Source organism: Rhinopithecus roxellana, chromosome 15, assembly GCF_007565055.1.
Source record: "Rhinopithecus roxellana isolate Shanxi Qingling chromosome 15, ASM756505v1, whole genome shotgun sequence".
NCBI lineage: Eukaryota > Metazoa > Chordata > Mammalia > Primates > Cercopithecidae > Rhinopithecus > Rhinopithecus roxellana.
In genome coordinates, this window is record NC_044563.1 from 12382489 (window position 1) to 12401859 (window position 19371).

At 54.8% G+C, this 19371-nt stretch overlaps 5 protein-coding genes across 11 annotated transcripts in view; 2 read left to right on the forward strand and 3 right to left on the reverse strand.

Moving 5' to 3' along the window:
- Positions 1 to 117: 117 nt before the first annotated feature.
- On the reverse strand, positions 118 to 1522 carry ZNHIT2 (zinc finger HIT-type containing 2). The gene has a single exon (XM_010363941.2). The coding sequence runs from the start codon at positions 1366 to 1368 to the stop codon at positions 157 to 159; it is 1212 nt and encodes a 403-aa protein (XP_010362243.2). The 5' UTR covers positions 1369 to 1522; the 3' UTR covers positions 118 to 156.
- Positions 1523 to 4316: 2794 nt separating this feature from the next.
- Positions 4317 to 6026, reverse strand: FAU (FAU ubiquitin like and ribosomal protein S30 fusion). Its single transcript, XM_010363940.2, has 5 exons — positions 5781 to 6026; positions 5428 to 5510; positions 5189 to 5333; positions 4670 to 4725; positions 4317 to 4492 (listed from the first exon to the last, which is right to left on the reverse strand). The coding sequence occupies exons 2-5, from the start codon at positions 5500 to 5502 to the stop codon at positions 4367 to 4369; spliced, it is 402 nt and encodes a 133-aa protein (XP_010362242.1). The 5' UTR covers positions 5503 to 5510; positions 5781 to 6026; the 3' UTR covers positions 4317 to 4366.
- On the forward strand, positions 5947 to 11084 carry MRPL49 (mitochondrial ribosomal protein L49). Of its 2 annotated transcripts, none has more exons than XM_010363936.2 (4): positions 5947 to 6122; positions 8222 to 8372; positions 9207 to 9331; positions 9445 to 11084. In XM_010363936.2, the coding sequence occupies exons 1-4, from the start codon at positions 6045 to 6047 to the stop codon at positions 9589 to 9591; spliced, it is 501 nt and encodes a 166-aa protein (XP_010362238.1). In that variant the 5' UTR covers positions 5947 to 6044; the 3' UTR covers positions 9592 to 11084. The 2 variants fall into 2 exon arrangements, with proteins under 2 accessions (XP_010362238.1, XP_030774028.1); XM_030918168.1 differs by having other exon boundaries at positions 6026 to 6162; positions 8187 to 8372; positions 9445 to 11066.
- Positions 10989 to 18352, reverse strand: SYVN1 (synoviolin 1). 5 transcript variants are annotated; one of them, XM_010363937.2, is made up of 16 exons: positions 18177 to 18254; positions 17191 to 17339; positions 16881 to 16973; positions 16643 to 16795; positions 16453 to 16501; positions 15968 to 16071; positions 15191 to 15317; positions 14994 to 15093; positions 14852 to 14917; positions 14642 to 14758; positions 14382 to 14545; positions 13971 to 14099; positions 13723 to 13893; positions 13450 to 13636; positions 12273 to 12424; positions 10993 to 12198 (listed from the first exon to the last, which is right to left on the reverse strand). In XM_010363937.2, exons 2-16 carry the CDS (start codon positions 17320 to 17322, stop codon positions 12092 to 12094), a joined length of 1851 nt encoding a protein of 616 aa, XP_010362239.1. In that variant the 5' UTR covers positions 17323 to 17339; positions 18177 to 18254; the 3' UTR covers positions 10993 to 12091. The 5 variants fall into 5 exon arrangements, with proteins under 5 accessions (XP_030774023.1, XP_030774022.1, XP_030774021.1 ...); XM_010363939.2 differs by having other exon boundaries at positions 13723 to 13890; positions 18177 to 18253; XM_030918162.1 differs by having other exon boundaries at positions 10990 to 12424; positions 13723 to 13890; positions 18177 to 18352.
- SPDYC (speedy/RINGO cell cycle regulator family member C) overlaps positions 18339 to 19371 on the forward strand; it is a 37886-nt gene continuing 36853 nt past the window's right edge. For both annotated transcript variants that reach the window (XM_030918164.1, XM_030918167.1), the window contains exon 1: positions 18339 to 18445. The gene's annotated coding sequence lies outside the window, so the exon portion shown is untranslated. The remainder of the gene's footprint in view (positions 18446 to 19371) is intronic.

A 19371-nucleotide genomic window follows, 5' to 3' on the forward strand; every position in this document is an offset into this window, starting at 1 on the left:
TCCCCTAGGACTGGCTGGGTCAGCACTGAACAGGGAGAAGCTGAGCAGTGGCTTGTGGGCCCAGGAATCTGGGGCCTCGTGGGACAATAGCTATCCCTCAGAAACAGGCAACAGGGCTGACCAGTCACAGCTTTATTAATGACCAGGGTCCCCAGTTCAGCCAGGGAGCTCCTCAATGAGAGTCCTTGGGGCAGGTGGCACGGGGCCTCCCCAGAGCCGCTCCAGCTCCCCAGTGAGGGCGGCCACCTCCTCGGCTGCCACAGCATGGGCTTGGTGAGCCCTGGCGCAATCTAGAGCCAGGGGTGTGAGGGCTGCCTCATTTTCATTGGTCCAGGCCAGGAGGAACTGGCACTTTTTCCGGGCCCGGTAAAGATGATCTCGCTCTTCTCTAGCCACAGCCTGTTTCCGGGCACGCCCCAGGGTCTTTGCCAGGTCTCCCAGTGCTGCCAGCGTGTAGCCTTTCTGGTTGGTCGGGCCCTCGCCCAGCAGGATGCGGGCGACCTCGTGCATAGCCCCTCGTGTGCCCAGGGGCCCAGGAGGGTGCTCGCCTGCTTCCAGCACGTGGGCTGCGGCCTGCAGGGCTTCTTCCGCAGAGGCGAAGACTTGCTGAGCACTCAGGGCTCCGGAAACGCCGAGCAGTGTAGCACAGAAGTCAGAGAGCAGTGCGTCGTCACCGCCGTGATATAGGGCAAGAGTATGCGCGTAGGCGAACAGCACATTGGGCAGCTGGAAGCGCACGAGCGGCGAGACTGGGCCGCGGCTCAGGCTGATCAGCGTGGGGATGCGGGTGGGTACGGCGGGCGTGCAGGCCCCCGGGACATCTCCAAGAACCAACTCGGCGGCCGCGAGCTCCGCGGCAAAGGCATCTTTCACAGATTCCGGCGGGGTCCTCGCAAGGGCGGGCTCTAGCCCCACGGCGTCACTGCCCGGGGCATCATCCAGCTCCTCCAGAAGCCGCGGTCCGGCTCCGCGCTTCCACCACCACGGCCGCCATAGAGGCAGCAGCCGCCCGGCCTCACCACGGCTCAGCAGCCGCTCGAAGGCAGTTTTTTCGGCCGGCGCCAGCCGCTCCCACAGTCCCGAGAGGCCGCCGGGCGCCGGGCCGGGGCTAAGGCCTGTTTCCCCAAGCTCGTCCTCGGTATCGCGTTGCTGACGCAGCCGGCGTAGGGCGCTTGCCAGGCGGCTGGGCGAGGCGCTGCGGCCGCGGAGCTCTCCCAGCACCTGGTCACGGTAGAAGTTTTCTGCGCAGGTGCCATGCGTCCGGTAGCAGCGCAGCGAGCAGTAGGGCGCATTACAGCGAGGGCAGGTGTAACGTGCGGGCTGGGCCTCCCCCGCGGGGCAGAAACCACAAGGCCCGACCGGCTCCATAGCAACTGGCACCGCGATCTACCTGCGAACGCACGTCGGGGGTAGTTCCAAACTTCCGGGGCTTATTCGATTACTTCCGGCTCACCGTGGGGTCGACGACGGTCTGTCGTTTCGCAAAGCTCCCCAGGATTCTGAGTAACTTCCGCCTACGCCCGAAAGCCGAGCCCCACCCCTTTCCCTAGTAGGGTGAGAGCAGGCCCAGAAGCCCGGCGTCAGGTACGAGCTCCGCCCTGTGCGATGGCGCAAGGAGCGGAAAAATGGGTCTGGCGAGCGCTCCGCCGGTGCCACCTCTCCCCCTAGCGGTCACACCAAAACGTGGCCCGATCATCTAAAGAGAAAACCCTTTTTAGCACTATAATGCGCTGTGGCAGAAATCCACGTTTACTAAGCACCTACCCTGGGCCAGTAATTGTGCCAGGCCTCAGAAGGGCGATGCATCCCTGCGCTGTACACAGACAAATAATAATGCACTAGGGGACACAGACGAATAAAAGGGCCGTCGGAGTCAGGCGCGGTGGCTCACGCCGGTAATCCCAGCACTTTGGGAGGCCAAGGCGGGCAGATGCCCTGAGGTCAGGAGTTTGACAACAGCCTGACCAACATGGAGAAGCCCCATCTCTATTAATACAAAATTAGCCGGGCGTGGGGGGACGGGTGCCTGTAGTTCCAGCTACTCCGGGGGCTGAGGCAGGAGAATCATTTGAACCCGGGAGGTGGAGGTTGCAGTGAGCCGAGATCGTGCCACCGCCCTCCAGCCTGGGAGCCTGGGCCACAGAGAGGAACTCCACCTCAAAAAAAATAAATAAAAAGCAGTATTTAAGAAATATTTGAGCTCCTATTTTTTTTCCTCCAAAACTGACTCTTCTTTTCATTAAGTATCTTCTCATTAAATGCCACTATTCATCCATCTCATTAAGTGCAGGCCCCATTCTAGGTGCCAAGAACACAGTGCACATCAAAGGGAGTCGGGGGTCCCTGTTCTAATAGAGCTCAGTCTTGTGGTGTGAGTGGGGGTGTGATGAACCAAACTGTGAGTGTTCTTTGCATCCCTACTACTACTACTGGTGGTCTAAGCTTCCTGACCCCTCACGTGGATGACAACACATTGTGTTTTTCCTTTCTTGCCAGCCCTCCAGAAAAACCTGCCAGAGAAATTAGATCACAAGTCAGATCAGATCCATCTCTTACTCAAAACCCTTCTGCGACCCTCCATTGCACTTGGACTCAAACCCAAACTCCTCTCCACGGCTGACAAGGCCTTGCAGGATCTGCTCCTACCCCTAGACATCACCTCTTCCCCATCTTCATACAGTCCTCTTGGCTTAAAATATTCCCCTACCTGATCACTTGATTTATTCATCTCAGGTCTCACACATGTCATTTAAACATGCCCTCTTGGTTGGGCACAGTGGCTGACGCCTGTACTCTCAGCACTTTGGGAGGCCAAGGTGGGCGGATCACTTGAGCCCAGTTCAAGCCCAGCCTGGGCAACATAGCAACAAAACCCCGTCTCTACAAGTACAAAAAATTAGCCAGGTGTGGTGGTGCATGCCTGCAGTCCTCAGCTACTTGGGAGGCTGAGTAGGATCACCTGGGCCCAAGACTTGGAGGCTGCAGTGAGCCATGACTATGCAACTGCACGCACTCCAGCCTGGATGAGAGACCTTGACTCAAAAAGAAAAAAGGCTGGGTGCTGTGGCTCACGCCTGTAATCCCAGCACTTTGGGAGGCTGAGACGGGTGATCACGATGTCAAGAGATGGAGACCATCCTGGCCAACATAGGGAAAACCCATCTCTACTAAAAATACAAAAAATTAGCTAGGCGTGGTGGCACATGCCTGTAGTCCCAGCTACTCCGGGGGCTGAGGCAGGAGAATGGTGCGAACCCAGGAGGTTGAGATTGCAGTGAGCCGAAATTGCGCCACTGCACTCCAGCCTGGCGACAGTGCGAGACTCCATCTCAATAAAAAATAAAATAAAGAAAAAAGAAAAACAAAAAAAGAGTCCCTCTCTGGGATGCTACTGTATCTGTCCACATCCTCCCCCTTTGTAAACTGCTAGAAGGCAGAAAGCATGTCTTGAACACCACAGAGACAAAAATAGCCAAGATTCACACACTTATTGTAAGCCAGATGTTGATCTACACCCTTTAACCCTCACAGCAGCTCTGAAGATGGCAGAGATTAAATTAGTAGTTCAAAGGCCAGCCACCCAGTAAATGGATTAGGGAAAAAAAGGTCCAAACTCAGGCATTCAAAGTCCACAGCCCACGGGCTTTACCCTGGTGGATGCTATTTCCCAAGAACTGGCAGGTCCAGAAACTAGCTGAATGAGTAAGTGGGGTTCAGAAGTGCTGGGAGGCTCAGTTGCTAGAAGGGAACCCTGAATCAGCCCCAGAGGTAATCTAACTTTTGGGAACACCGAAACATCACTATATCCAATCACAGATGTGATTAGGTTACCAAGTCTAGCCAGGCAATCACAGAGGTACAAACCAGACCATGCACCCAGTGTAATATTTCTAAAACTGAGGCGGACCAGATTCCTGCCCTGGACTCTAAGGCCACAGCTGGTACCAAGTTCAGGGAATGACCAGGTTCACCTTCTATACAAACCTCTTCCGCCACCCATCCCTTCCATTGCTGCCTCCATAACAAACGTCTCACCACAATGATTCCTGCTACCTTCTCTGTTTAGGTATGAAATGATGAAAAAGAATGACTCGAGGGGACTGATCAAGTTACTTAGGATAGGGAATAACTGCACTTCTACACCTGAAGCCCCAGGATCTGTGGCTACTGTTTCTTCACAGAAAATTTCTCTTGTAGTTTACCATTTCTTCCCCCCCTAACAAGGGCTTTTCTGCCTTTTCTGCCTCACTGTTCTTCCAGGGGACACAGCACCAACCTCTCCCTGAGGTCTTGCAAATAAAGATGAAACAATGCGATGACTGAACTAAGTGGCTTTTTATTAGAGAAAGCCGGAATTACAAAGGACTTAAGAATTGGCATTGGGGCCCTTCTTCTTGCCAAAGGTGGGCACAACGTTGACAAAGCGCCGGTTGTACTGCATCCGGCGCTTAGCCCGACCGGTCTTCTTCTTCTTCTTCTCCTGTTTGGCCACCTGAAGAAGGGAGGGTTAATCAGGCCCTGGTTTCTGTCTTCCACACCTAGCATCCTTTCCCTCAGGCTCATCTCCAGGGAGGGAGAAGGCAAACCAGGTAAGAGCCCAGGGACTTGGTTTAGCTGTGACAGGAAAACACAAAGTCCAAACACCATGACCACTAATACTCTCACTCACCTTAGGAGTCTGACCTCGCACTTTCCCAGCACGGGCCAGGGAACCATGGACTTTACCTGTAATGGGAAAGGAAGGAACCAGCAGGTAAGACCAAGAAGGTGCCACCCAGCAGAACCCCTCTTTCCTCAATTCAAGCCTTTCAAGAGAAGCTGGGCCCAATACGTAACGAGAACAAAGCTGCAGATATCTGACCTTCAAATCTTAAGTTTCATTTCAGGATTTTCCAGTTTCTAACTTTCTAGAGCACTTTGGAGACCCTGGTCTGACCTAATTTTAGTGGGGAAACTGATAACCAAACTAGGATCTCGTGATGTGACTGAAATACAACTACACTCTGGCTCAGTCTCCCATGGACGTCTGTGTTCAACATGAGGGATGTAAACAGGAAGAATCACTCTGAACTGAGGACAGTGAGAAGTACTCTGTTACCATAGGTGTGACACTCAGCTGCCAGGACTATGCACCCCACACTCACTAGACGCTTACCGGTAGTTCAAAGAACATTTCTCTCTCACTCACCTCCAAGCATGCGGCCTGCTACTTCCAGGGTAGTCAGGGCCTCCACCCCACACTGGCCCAGAGTGGCCTCATCCTCCAGGGGGGTGCCTGCCAGGAGCACGACTTGATCTTCCGGGGCAATGCCCTCCAGTGAAGCTACATGAGCCTACAGGGAAAGATAAGGCTCGTAAGTGTTCCCTCGGGCCGCGAGGGTGAAGAGCACAAGAAAATGGAACCCAGGGCGTACCAAGCAGCCTTACCTTGATCTGGGCGACCGTTTCCTGGCCGGTCACCTCGAGGGTGTGTAGCTCCTGGGCGCGGACAAAGAGCTGCATGTTGACGACTGAGTAAAGAAAGACGGCTTGTAAGAGAAGCGAAGAAATGCTCTGGGATAAAGAAGGTTTGGGAATGGAAAGCGGTCCAGAAACGACAGCGACGGGATGGAGGTGGTCGCGGCGGCTCATGTGGGGAAGGCCAGGCCTCCCGAGGAGTTCGGATAAGGACTGGAGCAGGGCCACACAGCCGGCCCCGTTCTTCAGTTTCCCCCGCGCCCTCTGACCCCGCAGCCAACCTGCTACAAGCCCTTCGGATCCAGCCAAGGCCCTATTCTTACCTGAACCGTGGGCCCAGCTGCCGCTACCGCGAAGATGGAGTCGAGAAAGAGGAAGAAGCGACGGTGCGTCTGCACAGACCTCGAGCTGCGTATCACGTCACTGCCGAGCGACCGCGCCGGTCTCTGATATTTGTACCGCCCAAGGCGACCCTAGCTCCGCCCCTTTACGCTCGCACAGGCAAGCCTGCCAGGGGCGGGCAGCTCGCGCAGGAGGGGGCGGGACCAGACAGTTGCGTGCACAGACGGCTGGCGTGGGAGGTCAAGATGGCAGTTACCATGCTCCGGGCTGCGCTACGGGGATGGAGAACCGGTGTCCAGCGGGGCTGCGGGCTACGGCTGTTGGTGAGAGCGCTGAGCGAGGAGCTGAGGGCATCGCGTGGGTGTGAGGCTCACTGTTAATCATTGTTAACCCCGAAAACTAAGGCATTCCTGTTTGGGGCCTTAGTTTTGCCGTTTTCGATCGGAAGAACTTGTCTCCCGATCGAGTGTAGATACAGAAACGAGAGGGAAAGTGGTAGACTGCAGTGCTCTTTGGGAGCACTTAACACAGTGCCTAGCACTGTGTATATAAGCCAAAACGTTTCAGATAAGGGGCGGGATCCTAGCATGAGTGTGCGTAGGGAATTATTGCCTTAATTCTTTTCTTTTTTTCTTTTTCTTTTTTTTTTTTTTGAGAGGGAGTCTCGTTCTGTTGCGCAGGCTGGAGTGCAGTGGCACGATCTCGGCTTGCTGCCAGCTCCGCCTCCCGGGTTCACGCCATCCTCCTGCCTCAACCTCCTGAGTAGCTGGGACTACAGGCGGCCGCCACCACGCCAGGCTAATGTTTTTGTATTTTTAGTAGAGATGGGAGTTTCACCGTGTTAACCAAGATGGTCTCGATCTCCTGACCTCGCGATCCGCCCGCCTCGGCCTCCTAAAGTACTGGGATTACAGGCGTGAGCCACCGCGCCCAGCTGATTGCCTTAATTCTTAAGGCAATCATAAGATTAAACACCACTATATCCAATCACAGATGTGATTAGGTGAGCAAGGCCAGCCAGGCAATCATGGAGGTACAAACAAGGCTACGCTGCCAATGTAATAATAATATCTATTTCTAAAACCGAGGCAGAAAGTTAAGCCTTAAGTTTCTAAAGGCTTGATTGACTTTTCGGAAGTCTACACATACTCTTGAATCCCACCGAAATCCTAAGAGAGGCAGACCATTCAGAGTATCTGAGCCTCCTTTCCATCCCATCTGTACCCTGCACCGTGGAAAACCAAAAACTGGTGCTATCTTATGTCAACTTAAATAACAGACTCTAAAATAAAATGGTATTTATTCGGGAATGGGTGTAGACTATGTGCTTATCAGGCAGGTAAAAGAAGACAAAGGTTTTTAACAGAAAAATGGGCCAGGCACGGTGGCTCATGCCTGTAGTTCCAGCACTTTGGGAGGCCAAGGCGCGTAGATCACCTGGAGTCAGGAGTTTGAGACTAGCCTGGCCAACATGGTGAAACCCGTCTCTACAAAAAATACAAAAATTAGCCGGGTGTGATGGCGTGTGCCTGTAGTCCCAGCTACTTGGGAGGCTGAGGCAGGAGACTTACTTGAACTTGGGAGGCGGAGGTTGCAGTGAGCCGAGATCACGCCACTGCACTCCAGCCTAGGTGACAGAGTGAGACTCCGTCCCACAAAAATAATAATAAAAATAAAGGAAAGGAAAAAAGAGTATTACATAATTGTATTGAGATAGTTATCCTTGGCTACAAGGATGAATAACAAGGGTAGTGCCAGTTCAAGATTGGACAGGTAGTTGTTGGACAGATGGCCTTGCAGAAATTTTTGTTTGTTTTTGATTTTTGAGAGTCTTGTCGCTCTGTCACCCAGGCTGCAGTGCAGTGGCATGATACCAGTTCACTGCAACCGCTGCCCCCTGTGTTCAAGCAATTCTCCTGCCTCAGCCTTCCAAGTAGCTGGGATTATAGGCACGCACTGCCATACCTGACTAATTTGTGTATTTTTAGTGGAGACGGGGTTTCGCCATGTTAGCCAGGCTGGTGTTGAACTCCTGACTTCAGGTGATCCACCTGCCTCGGCCTCCCAAAGTGCTGGGATTACAGACGTGAGCCACCGTGTCCAGCCAGAAATACTTTTTTGTGTAAGGTTGCAGTGGCCTTTGTGCAAGTCTGTGGTTTTTGCAGTCTTTTGTGATAGTTCTTGTTATTAAGTATTTGTGCACAAGAACTGTCTTTTCATGGCCCTCCCTAGCTCTGTTTGTTGGGATTTTTAACCTAAGTGACTCACTCCATTTTGATTCTGATAGCTTTCACACCGATCGCCCAGCGTTTTATTTATGCCATTCTCTCTGCCTGTAATGTTTCCATTCTCTACTTACTGAAGTTATGCCATCCTGTGTTGTGTAGGCTATTGGAGAAATGGGATTTTTGTTTTGCTTCAGAGCCAGACCCAGGGCCCTCCAGATTACCCCAGCTTTGTGGAGTCTGTGGATGAATATCAGTTTGTGGAGCGCCTGTTACCCGCTACGAGGATCCCAGATCCCCCAAAACATGAACATTATCCTACCCCTAGTGGCTGGCAGCCTCCCAGAGGTGAGCTGGGTGGTTAGGGATGATTTGAAAACTTCATAGAGCATCACCTCTTCCCCAGAGGTTGGCCTCCCCCATGAGGCTCTGGACTCTTCAGTGGGTTCAGGACTTGTTTTGCGATCCCTGTGGGTTACATCTGTCTCATGCCCGAGGAAGAGCCGAGGAATGGAGTCCTCTGTTGTTCACTGGTACTCATCCATCCACACTATTGGGATTGGGTCTTTCCCATATGGGGGAAAGTAAACAACAGAGAGAAAACCCAAGAGCTTGGACCTTCTTTCCCCCCAGGAGACTATGTCTATAATTAAGAACACAGCTTGGAGTCAGGCAGTTCTGGGTTTGAATTTGGCTTTATTTACTGTTGATATTATCTTGAATTAGTCACTTAGCTTGACCCAACCTGTTTTAGCAAAATGGAGATAATCTGCTCAGTACCTAGAGCCCTTAGTGCAGAGCCCAGCATATGGTAGGTGCTCAGTGCTTGTAAATCCCAATCTCTTTGTTCCAGAGATTGCTTTCAGCCTCCCTGACGCAGTGGAGGAGGGCAAGGATTGACCTAGAGGGGGACCCAAAGGTCCAGGGAGGCATGTCCCTGACTTCATGTTTTCTTGAGTACCTACTTAGTGACAGGCCTTGTGTGGGGCCTTAGAGTACCAGGGTGAACAATTTGGTCCTGACTTCAAGCTGAAGGAAAGAGGAGACCCCCTGGCCTAAAGTCTGGAGGTGGCTTGGTCCAGCTGGGTGCACTGGCCCTCTGCAGACTGAGAGCAAGGACCTGGGCTGAGGTGGGATGGCACCTAGGAAGAGTTGATTTAACAGTGTCTTTCCCTGTCGCAGACCCCCCACCCAACCTGCCCTACTTTGTACGACGCTCTCGGATGCACAACATCCCTGTCTACAAGGACATCACGCATGGCAACCGGCAGATGACTGTGATCCGGAAAGTGGAAGGGGACATCTGGGTAAGTGGGTGGGTGGGTCTGGGGCTGGGCCTGACCCTTTCAGGGCTGGAGGGACAGGAGTCCTTTCAAGGGAAGAGATTCTTGGCCTGACCTGATTTGTCATCTTTCCCTAGGCCCTGCAGAAAGATGTGGAAGATTTTCTGAGCCCGCTGCTGGGGAAGACACCCGTCACCCAGGTCAATGAGGTGACAGGTACCCTGCGAATCAAGGGCTACTTTGACCAGGAGCTTAAAGCCTGGCTCTTGGAGAAAGGCTTCTGAGGCCTAGCTGAGCAGCCTGCATGTCAACGTGCCCTGCGGATCAAGTCTAGGGGGCCTCAGGAGGAGGGAGGTGGGTGTTGGAGCCCCTGAGACAGGGGATACAGAAACTAAGGCTAAAGGACTTTGGGGTCAGGCCTTCCTTGCATAAAGGAGAAGACTGGACCCTATGTACATGCTGGGGAAGAGTGCCTAATGTGGGAGACCAAATAGGAATAACAAGGCTAATGGGGGGTGTCAGCAGCTTTCTCTCCCTCCTATCTTGGCCTGTTGTTTTTTGTTTTTGGAGATGGCGTCTCACTCTGTTGCCCAGGATGGAGTGCAATGGCATGATCTTGGTTCACTGTAACTTCCACCTCTGGGTTCAAGCGGTTCTCCTGCCTCAGCCTCCTGAGTAGCTGGGATTACAGGCACCTGCCACCACAACCTGCTAATTTTTGTATTTTTAGTAGAGATGAGGTTTCACCATGTTGGCCAGGCTGGTCTCGAACTCCTGACTCCAAGTGATCCGCCCACCTCGGCGTCCCAAAGTGCTGGGATTATAGGCGTGAGCCATGTGCCCAGCCCACCTTGGCCTGTTCTGTTTTCCTTTCCTTGGGCTCAGCAATTCAAATTCTAGTTGTTATTTGGTGGAAGCAGTAGCCCAACCCAGTTTAGGGGAAGGTAGCACAGGGCAGAGCCACTGGGCACTTTGTTTCCTTGGCCCTCCAAAGCGCACTGTTGCAAACATCCCCAAGCCCTTGCTCTAGGCCAGATCTTATTTGGTACAGGCTATGGAGAACACAGATGACTCGGGCATGGGGCTTGGAGAGCTTCTGTTTGAAGTACAGTGCTGGCACTGGGGCACAGAGTGCCCACGTTAGCCCTGGGCTCTTTCTCATAGAGAGTTAAGAGGCCCATTCTTGGTCACTATTCCATTGCAGACCAGACTTGCTGGCCTGACCACAAGGGAATGGCTGGGAACTCCTCACAGCCAGCATAGGGCCATCCTCCCCAGCCTGCTTACCTGGAATCAAGGCTGGGGAGGGGTTTGCAGGCAGGAATACGCTGACCTTTCACCCTGCCATCCCATCCCAACCCCAGCTTACTAGCTTTCACTGGAGTCACAGGGGCGAAAGGCCTGAGACCCCACCCTACCCCCAAACTGGCTAAGACAGCTCCCAGTTCCTGGCTCCCCAACTTGGTCTCCGCCCTGAGGCAGGGCACTGAACTCTGGGCTGCTTCTCCATGTGTAAAATGGGCACATCTTCCTAATCTGTTAATGGTCAACGGTGTCCCCAAGGATAGTGCTGGCTTCCATGGAAACCCTAACTCCTGGAGATTCCATTCCATTCTCAAGTGTACAGCCACAGCAAGGAGCCCGACACTGATTTTAATTGATTCCATGAGACAAACCCCACCAACTGTTAATGCAAGTTTTTATTTGGCTGTATATACAATTTAAGCTATTAAAATTTGTACAATATTTACAAATTAAATAATCATCTGAAACTGTCTCCAACAACTCTTGTAACACAAAACCAAGGGGAAAAGACAGGGGCAGGCAGGTCCTAGCTCCTGTGGTCCCTCCTTGGTACAGAGCCTTTTCTAAACTGGAAAGACCTTCGTCTTTCCCAGGATTAAGCATTCAACTTCAAAAGACAAAATTTAAGCCAAAAGACACTAGTAAGGAAGTAATTCCAATTCTAAACTCCAGAAGTTCTGCCAGTTGAGAAGTGGCCTTCCTTGGGCGCTGGGATTGCAGTGGTCAGGAGCAGGCACACTGGCCCTTGCCTGGAGTGCGGCTGGGCAGTGGCTGCTGGGTGAGACAGGTCAGTCTCACCTGAGAAGCTGCAGGGGAAAGGGGCCTGGGGAGAGGGGAGGGGCGGGGCAGGGTCCCTCAGTGCTGCCCGCCTGCCCCCCCCACTCCCAGGCATTCCTTTCCCTGAGTTGTGTGGTTGCCAGTAAGACGCAGAAATGCCACAGGGCATAGGGGGCACAGCCACCACCACAAGAGGCTTCTGGGGAGATCAGGGTAAGAAAAGGAAATGGGTATCAGTCTTACGGGTGGGCCAGGGAGCAAGTTCATAGCTTGCCTCCAGCCCCTCTGGAGTCCACACTTGGGAACGGGAGCTAATACTGTTCGGCACTGCAGTGTGACTCCACACATACAAGTAGGGCTCAGAGGGGCTGCCCCTTCTCCCAGAAAGGGGTGGGGGAAGAAGAGGGCTTCTCAGAGCCTCAACCTTCTGCCTTCATGGCCCCAGCAGAACACAGGGCTGAAGAGTTGGAGAGGAAGGCTGGAACTGACCCGAGATCCCCATGGCTGCCTGGGACTCTGAGGGCTGGAGTCAAATGGGAACCCCAGCCTCTTTCCACTTGGCCTAGGAGATGCCGCCTCTTTCTCAGAGCTGGGGGTACTACTCCCTGCTGCAGACAGACAGGGAGCTGGCACTTGGTGGCAGGATGTGTTCCAGCGAGGGCTGCTCAAAAGAGCAGGGGCTGGGGCTGGGCTGGGGCAGTGTCAGTGGGCAACAGGAGACTCCAGCTTTTGCAGGCGGCGCCGGCGGAGCTCTGCTGCATCAGGCTCTCCATCCTCGGGCATCTCCTCTGTGCCCACTGACTCAGGAGCTGGGGACAAAGAGACTGGAAGTGGAACCTAGAGAAGTTCCCTGCTCCCCTGGCTGGAGGCCAATCACACCTACCTGGAGGCCTTTCCGTTTCAGGGGCTGTTGGGGAGGCTCCTGTGGTTGGGGTCGTGGCCTCTGAGCTGGGGATGCTGGTGGAGGAGGCAGCAGCAATAACTGTAGTGGCAGTCTCCTCAGTGGAGTTGACTGAAGTGGCAGGCCGAGGGGGCCTGGGAAGAGAAGGGACGAGAGGCGGGTCTGGCCTTGGCATCCTAGGTTGGGCAGATTCTCCTGCCCTTGGTGAGCCTTGCAGAACAGAGTATAGAATGATGTGCCCTTGTGGCCCCAGTGCCTGGCAAACACAAGTGAACATGCTGAATGAACTCAGACAGGGTGACTTGACTCAAGGGCCAAGTGATTCTATCCCTTAGCTGTAAGGTGCTTGCAGGCAGGGACTGTTGATCTGTTCACTCTTACCCTGCAGTCTCCACCCTGGGGAGTCAGGCACCTTATAGGGGACCGACTGAATAAGCCACAGTGCTCAAGCCTTGGACTCAAGTTCCTTTCCAAGCCTGTGCTGTCACTGCTAGATGCCAGGCATTATGTACATGTCACTTTTTTAAAAGACAGTGTCTCGGCTCCATCACCAAAGCTGGAATTTAGTGCCACAATCATAGCTCACCGCACCCTTAAACTCCTAGGCTCAAACAGTCCTGCCTCAGCTTCCCAAAGTGCTGAGATTACAGGTGTGAGCCACCGCATCAGCAGTAGACATCACTTACGAATATGAATTAAGACCCCTTTATTCAAATAACGTAAGAGGTCAAAAACAAGTGATGGGACCAGCGCTTGAACTTGGGCCTGGATGGCTCCAAGTGACTTCCTATTATTTTCTCCCTCAGTTTGGGGGCAGCAATTGTCAATCTAAGTGTCACTACCTCTCAGGAGAATATCATATGATGAACTAAAGCACTGCAAATTCTGAATAATTTGACTTTAGAGAAATAAAAAGGAGTAAGATCCAAAGTCAGCTCTCGAATAAACATCACTCCTAGTTAGATCCAGACGTGCTTTCTGGAGTGGGAGGATAGACTGGCACCAGGAGTTACCAAGAACTCCTGGAGAATCTGAATGGACCTGTAGATAGGTAGCCTGAATTGGCAGGTGTCAAAGGCCAAGAACCACTGCTGGGGACCTCCTGGCAGCTCCACTCCTGACCCACCAAACCCACTCTGCTTCCCCTGTACAGACACACCCCAAGGAGGCCAGCACGGTGAGGTACTGGTTGATTTGTAGCATGGCGGCGTCCAGCAGTGTGTGGATGTTACGCAGGCTCTGCAGCCGGGCCTCCAGGTGCTGCCGTTCATGGCCCTCCAGAGCTCGTAGCTCCTCTGGGGTCAGCCCAGCAAACCCCGCAGGGGGCACAGGCATTGGGGGGAAGGCTGGAGAGAGAGAAAGGCTCAGTCTGGGCTGCTGGGGCCAGACACCAACCTCACTCCCCAGAAGAACCCAGAGTGGCCCAGCTTACCAAAGGGCGGAGGCAGGGGCATACCCATCCAGAGAGGAGGGAAGGGGAAGCCAGGGGCAGGGCCAGCTTCTGGGGCAGAGCCAGAGCCTGGGCCAGATGCTGTGGCAGAAGCAGCAGCAGCACTGGTGCCAGCAGCTGTGGTAGCTGCTCCACTGGGCCGAGAAAGGGCTGCTGAAGAGCAGGAACAAGAAGTCAGTGAGTGTTCCATCCCTGCCACCCCCTGGCTGTCACAGTACCCAAAGGCTCACCTGCACTGGTGGATGGAGGGGCCACAGCCTCTCCTGAGCTGGGGGGAGGCGGAACAGGTGGAAAGGGGCCCATGGGGGGCCACAGTGGGAACATGCCTGGAGGAAAAGGAGGCAGGAGGCCCTGGGGGACTGCAGAGAGAAGACAGGGAGGTAAGAAAAGGGCCAAATGGACACAGACCCAACTCCCAGGCAGAGGGCCTGACTATTGCAAGCTCTGTCGTATTCCCACAGGCCCTGAGCCCAGCACTGGTCACACTGACTGCAAGCATCTATTTCTCATCTTTCCATCCCTTCCTGGCCCAGACTGAGATTCTGGAGGGCAGGGACTCTCCAGTTTCCCATCATCTTCCATACCCAGTCCAGGGCAAGTACCCAGTGGTGTGCTGGGTGGCCAGACAAGGGGACACTCACAGTTGGGGGGCTGAGGCAAGAGTGGTGGGGGGTGGGGTGCAGGGGGTGGCCCCTGATCCGCAGGCTCCGGGGGTGGTGGTGACTGGGCTGGCAGCGATGCCCGAAGGACATCCATACGGCAGGTGGGGCAGGTCTGCTGCCGCTGGAACCAGGAGCGCAGGCAGCTGCGGGTCAAGGCCAGGCAGAGGTCAGCAGGTCCCTAGGGGCCTGCCTTCTGGGGCCTGTGCCCTGCTGTGTAGATTCCCCAGGGCCCCTCCCACCTGGTATGGAAAATGTGGTTGCAAGGCAGTCTCTTGGCACCAGTCACCATCTCTTCTCGGCAGATGATGCAGACATTGTCCATTGCCTGGAGCTCCTCTGGGGTGGCATCTGGATACCTGGTTAGGATGACGGGCTGTATCAGATCCAGAGCTGGAAGCAGAGGGACCCAGGACACAGCTTGGGACAGCAGCCATGACAAGCCTACTTACAGGGTGTTCATGTTGCGGATGGCTCGGCGAGACATGATGGCATCTGTCACAGCTTTTTTGAACTGTCTGAAAGGACAGTTAGTGAAAGCAGGAGAAGGGACGGGATCAGGTCGGGAGGATCAGGGGATAGGGCTGGGCTCACCTCATGGCCAGGTACATGGGCCGGATGGCAAAGAGTGGGAAGGTGTGCACCTTGATCATGATAGTCATGAAGGCCATGTACAGCAGAACCTTGATGAAGCCTGCGGGGAGGGGATGCAGAAAGCAGCAGGTCACAGGGCCAGGAGGCAGAGTGGAGTATGCTGGTCCAAGATCAGGAGAGGCCCAGGCCCCTCTTACCTGTAAACAGCTCTGTGTAGAGCATGTACACAGCCTTGTTGTCCCAGGGGTTCTCACTCTGGAGGTCCACGGAGTGCAGCACATACTTGATGAAGATGGTGAGCACCATCGTCATCAGGATGGCATACTGAAGGGAGAGGGGGACGAAGGGGATGTAAACACACAGCTCCCCCTTGCTGCACCCACACTGCCCCCCGAGCCTCTGCACAGCAGGTGCAGTGGTACAATCACAGGCTCTAGACACACCCAGGGTCCTCCTAGCCCCTCCACTTACTAGCTGTGACTTTTGGCAACTCAATGAACCTCAATTTACTTATCTATAAAATGACAGAATTAACTGTTCCTTTATAATAGTATTGTCTTGCTAAATAAAAGATGCAGGTCAGGAGCTCAGCACAGGGCCTGGTGTGAAATTCGCATTCAACAAATACAAGCTGTTGTCACTGAACACATTCTCCCTCTGCCAGGGACACGCCTCCAATTGTCCATCGAGCTAATCCTCTCCTGTCCATTACCAGCTAGCTCTGGCACAAGCCTCCAGGAACCCTCTCCTGAGCCCCAGGTTGGGGTTCCTCCTCTGTCCTAGGCTCTTTGTGCTCCTCCCCAATCACCTAGGAGTGAGTGTGTGGAGGGCAGGAGCCATATCTGATCACTGCCCCTTGGTGGCCAGCACAGGTTGGCCACATAGCAGGTGCTGAGGAAGGGTCTGTTGGGTTATTCAAAGCGCATGTGGGGTCACCTCGGGCTTGTCCTCTCAACCTCCCAAGCCAGTTTTACCTCAAAGCCAAACACCAGCTGCACAGAAGCCCCACGGGTCAGGATGCTGTGATAGGCGTGGCTGACGAAGAGGAAGTCCAGGATGCCCAGGAGGAACATGAGAGCTGTGGGGACCCCCACACATGCGGGGTAGGGGAGGTCAGCCCAGGGCCCAACAGCTATTTAATGCTCTACGACAGCCCCACCCTCCAGCCTACCATGGCCCCAGTGAGCTAGTCAGGTGGGCACACTCCACTGAACCTGGCCCTCTGGGAACTTCCTGGGGGAGGGGGAGTCGTTGGGGCTGCCCAGGCTGCAGGTGAGAAGGCAAAGGGCTGAGGGCCCAGGCAGTTGAGAAGCCCTGGAGTGGAACAGGACAGAGACTATGCAAATTAACTTCCTAAATTATCTTTCCTGTACAGCTGTGGGGGGTAGCCTGTGCTCTGGAGTACAGGTCCACTGTTCACATTCCAATCCCCCCCTCCCTTCCCCTGAATCTCACTCACAGACAATGCGGCAGTGAAAGAGCCAGGAGATGTTGGGGCTGCGTTCCATCTGAGGCAGAGCACACAAGAGGCCTGTCAGGAAGCCTGGGGCTCACCCCACATCATCAACCCAGCCCTTGCTGCTCTTTAAGCCTGCCCGCTGGCCACTCCCTGGCTTCCACCTGCTCCACAACTCCCTGTCTCCACTCACAAAGTCCACACGATCCTCAGCGAGCCAGTGGAAACATTTGAGGAAGAGAAGAAGAGTGAAGAGTGCAACAAAGCGGGGGCTGAAGTCATCCCGAAAAACGGTGAAGGCCAGACAAGTCTCTGTGACGGCATACCAGGAACGTTCCAGAAGGTGCTGGGGGCCAGGCAGGGAATAATGTGGATCCCAAACATTCTTTCCCAGCACCCTGCCCTCACCTTTGGGGCAACCGACATCTTACCTCCATCTCTGCTGCCCTCAGTTGCCCAAAGAACACCTTGCCCATCACCTTGCCCAGGAGGAAGACAAGGACAAAGGCCTGGATGTACAGGACCTAGGAGTGGGGAGAGGCTATGGTTTGAGGTCACTTTCCGCTTTCCTCTGCTTGGGACTCATCATTCGGGATCCTCCACATCCTAATCACAGTTTATTCAAAGTTAGACAGCTGGCGGCTACTTCCCTACTTACCTGACCTCTAGCCCCGCCCCTGGCCCAGGCAGACTCCTCCTTCCCTCCCAGGGAGTTCCTCCCTCCCTGAGCCCTGAACTCACTGCCATGCTGGGGCTGGACTTGGTCAGGTACACCACAGTGGGGTAGAACTGGTGTTTGAGGTAGTAGGCGTGAGCCACCACAGCCCCGGTCAGCGCCAGGCTGGCCGCCATCATCACTGCCGTGCGGAACATTGCCCTGGCCCGGAGACCTAAATGGGGCAAGAAAATAACTTATGTGATGCTCCTGCTGTGCAAAATAGCACGGTGCCTGGCACAGCCTCAATCAATAGGAGAAAGCGGGGAGAGGGGGGAATCACATTTCGCCCTCGAAATCATCAGACCAAGAACAGCTTACTCTTCTCCATTTTACAAATAAGCTTTGAAGGGGTTAAGTGATCACACTGACGCAAGGCCTGGAACCTGGGTCAGTCTTGTTTCAAATCTAGGGCTCTTTCCACGCTGCCTGCCAAGCCGCCTCCTCTAGGGAGGCGATGAGGAAAAGCTGCAGTGTTGGAGGAGGGGGAGCTGCACCGCTGACCCTCCGGTGGAGGAGATGGGGTGGGAGGCAACAGCAGAAATCTGCTCCAGGGGCGGGAACGCGCGGCCAGGGCTGAGCAGCCAAGGCACAGAGGGTAGACTGGGCAGGCGACAGCGCCGGTGACAGCTGTGTTAGGGTGGGCAGTTCGGACGCGCGCCCCGCGGGAGCGGGCGGGGAACGTCAGCCTGGAATCCGGGGGTCCCCGGACCCCCGGAGTAGTGTCAACTCAGGGCACCACAAGAACGGCCGACCGGCAGAGAGCAGCAGCGGGACGGGAGGAGCCGGGTTGCCCTCGCGGCCGCGCACCTGTGAGTACTAGGATTTGCGGGCGTCGCAGGCAGGGCCCAGGCTTGAGCAGAGCGGCCGCACCGGCGTCTGAGGTCTCCGGCCAGCTGACAGGCCAAAAGCGGGCGGCGGGGCTGAGGGCCGCGCCCACTCCGGAGCCCTCAAGGGGAAGGTTCGGGTCCCGACCCCAACCACAACTCGGGCCAGACTTAGCCCCACTCACCAGGAACGCAGCGCCGCGAGCCCGCTCAATCCGCGCGACTGCGGCGGCCGCTCGGGTTAACAACACTCCCCACCCCCTGCGAACCGGAACTTCGGGGGTCAGACACCTCACTTCCGGCGGCGCGGGGCGCGGCGTGGGTCGTACCAAATGCGTCCTGCCCTGGCTCGCACTGCGCCCTACGTGGGTCCATAGCAATGGTGTCACCACCGTATCTGGGGCTCGTGTCTACGGGGAAGGGCTGGGCAAGAGGTCCGAGAGGTGGTCAGAAGGTAATAGAGCAACAGTGGGACGTTGTGTGGGGGTCCCCCTATTATTTATTAGTCACAGATGGTATGGCCCCTGCGCCGAGTAGCCTCCGCCTAGTGGGGGACTCGGCCCCGCGAGCGGCTGGGAGGTGGAGCAGCTTGAGGGCTGTACCACCTGGACGGGGGAGTAGGCCAGGGACAGACTGTACAAGCCTATGGGGAATGAAATGTTTAAGAACCTCAATTTAGGGAGAGTCACAACAGTTTGACAAATACGGTGCTCTCTGAGAGAACTGGATGCGGAAAACAAAAATTTGTCTTCTCCATGATCACCCCCCAAGTTGTGTGGGAGTGAGTTGGGTCCCGTGGCTGCCACTGATTGGTTGCGATAAGTTACGCGGACCAATAAGAAAAAGAAAGTACCTTTGCTGGCCTATAGAAAGGGGAAAGCAGGTGAGTGGTTGTTAGGGGCGGACAGCTGCGTTTCCTAGGCCCAGGTCCCGCTCCAGTTGGCTGAAGAGTAGGGAAAGCACAGTCCTTGGGCGGGTGAGCCCTGGCTGGCCTCCGGGGACGTTTGCCGCGCCAGGACAGGGAGGGGCAGCCAGGTGTACCCGAGACTGGGAGATTAATTCCTGCTAATCTTGGGACGGAAGTGTTCTGTTTGTGCAAAGGAATTGACTTCAGGTCGCAGACCTGCCCCCATCTCAGGTTCTGGTTTTGCTATCCGTGTATTGTTCAGCTCTGAGCCATAAGCAAGACCCCCACTGGTCCTGGGCTGCACTGTATTTTAGTTGGTGTCTGGGTCGCAGCCAACTAAGCCCGCTGATTAACAAAATGGAGCCAATGCATCCACTTTGTGTCTTGCGTTTTCCTCCGTCATCTCACTTAATCATCAATCACTAAGGTTTATGAGCTAGGGGGTGCTACCCCCTCCCCCGAAACGTGGGGCA

Coding starts and splice junctions, on each gene's coding strand:
- MRPL49 (XM_030918168.1), top strand. CDS start 6,045: ATGGCAGTTACCATGCTCCGGGCTGCGCTACGGGGATGGAGAACCGGT. Junction 6,163..8,186: donor GCTGAGGGCATCGCGTGGGT/GTGAGGCTCACT, acceptor TGTGTTGTGTAG/GCTATTGGAGAAATGGGATT. Junction 8,373..9,206: donor TGGCTGGCAGCCTCCCAGAG/GTGAGCTGGGTG, acceptor TCCCTGTCGCAG/ACCCCCCACCCAACCTGCCC.
- SYVN1 (XM_030918161.1), bottom strand. CDS start 17,322: ATGTTCCGCACGGCAGTGATGATGGCGGCCAGCCTGGCGCTGACCGGG. Junction 16,072..16,452: donor CTTTCACTGCCGCATTGTCT/GTGAGTGAGATT, acceptor GGGTCCCCACAG/CTCTCATGTTCCTCCTGGGC. Junction 15,094..15,190: donor CTACACAGAGCTGTTTACAG/GTAAGAGGGGCC, acceptor CCCTCCCCGCAG/GCTTCATCAAGGTTCTGCTG.
- ZNHIT2 (XM_010363941.2), bottom strand. CDS start 1,368: ATGGAGCCGGTCGGGCCTTGTGGTTTCTGCCCCGCGGGGGAGGCCCAG.
- FAU (XM_010363940.2), bottom strand. CDS start 5,502: ATGCAGCTCTTTGTCCGCGCCCAGGAGCTACACACCCTCGAGGTGACC. Junction 5,334..5,427: donor AAACGGTCGCCCAGATCAAG/GTAAGGCTGCTT, acceptor CTTTCCCTGTAG/GCTCATGTAGCTTCACTGGA. Junction 4,726..5,188: donor AGCAGGCCGCATGCTTGGAG/GTGAGTGAGAGA, acceptor TTCCCATTACAG/GTAAAGTCCATGGTTCCCTG.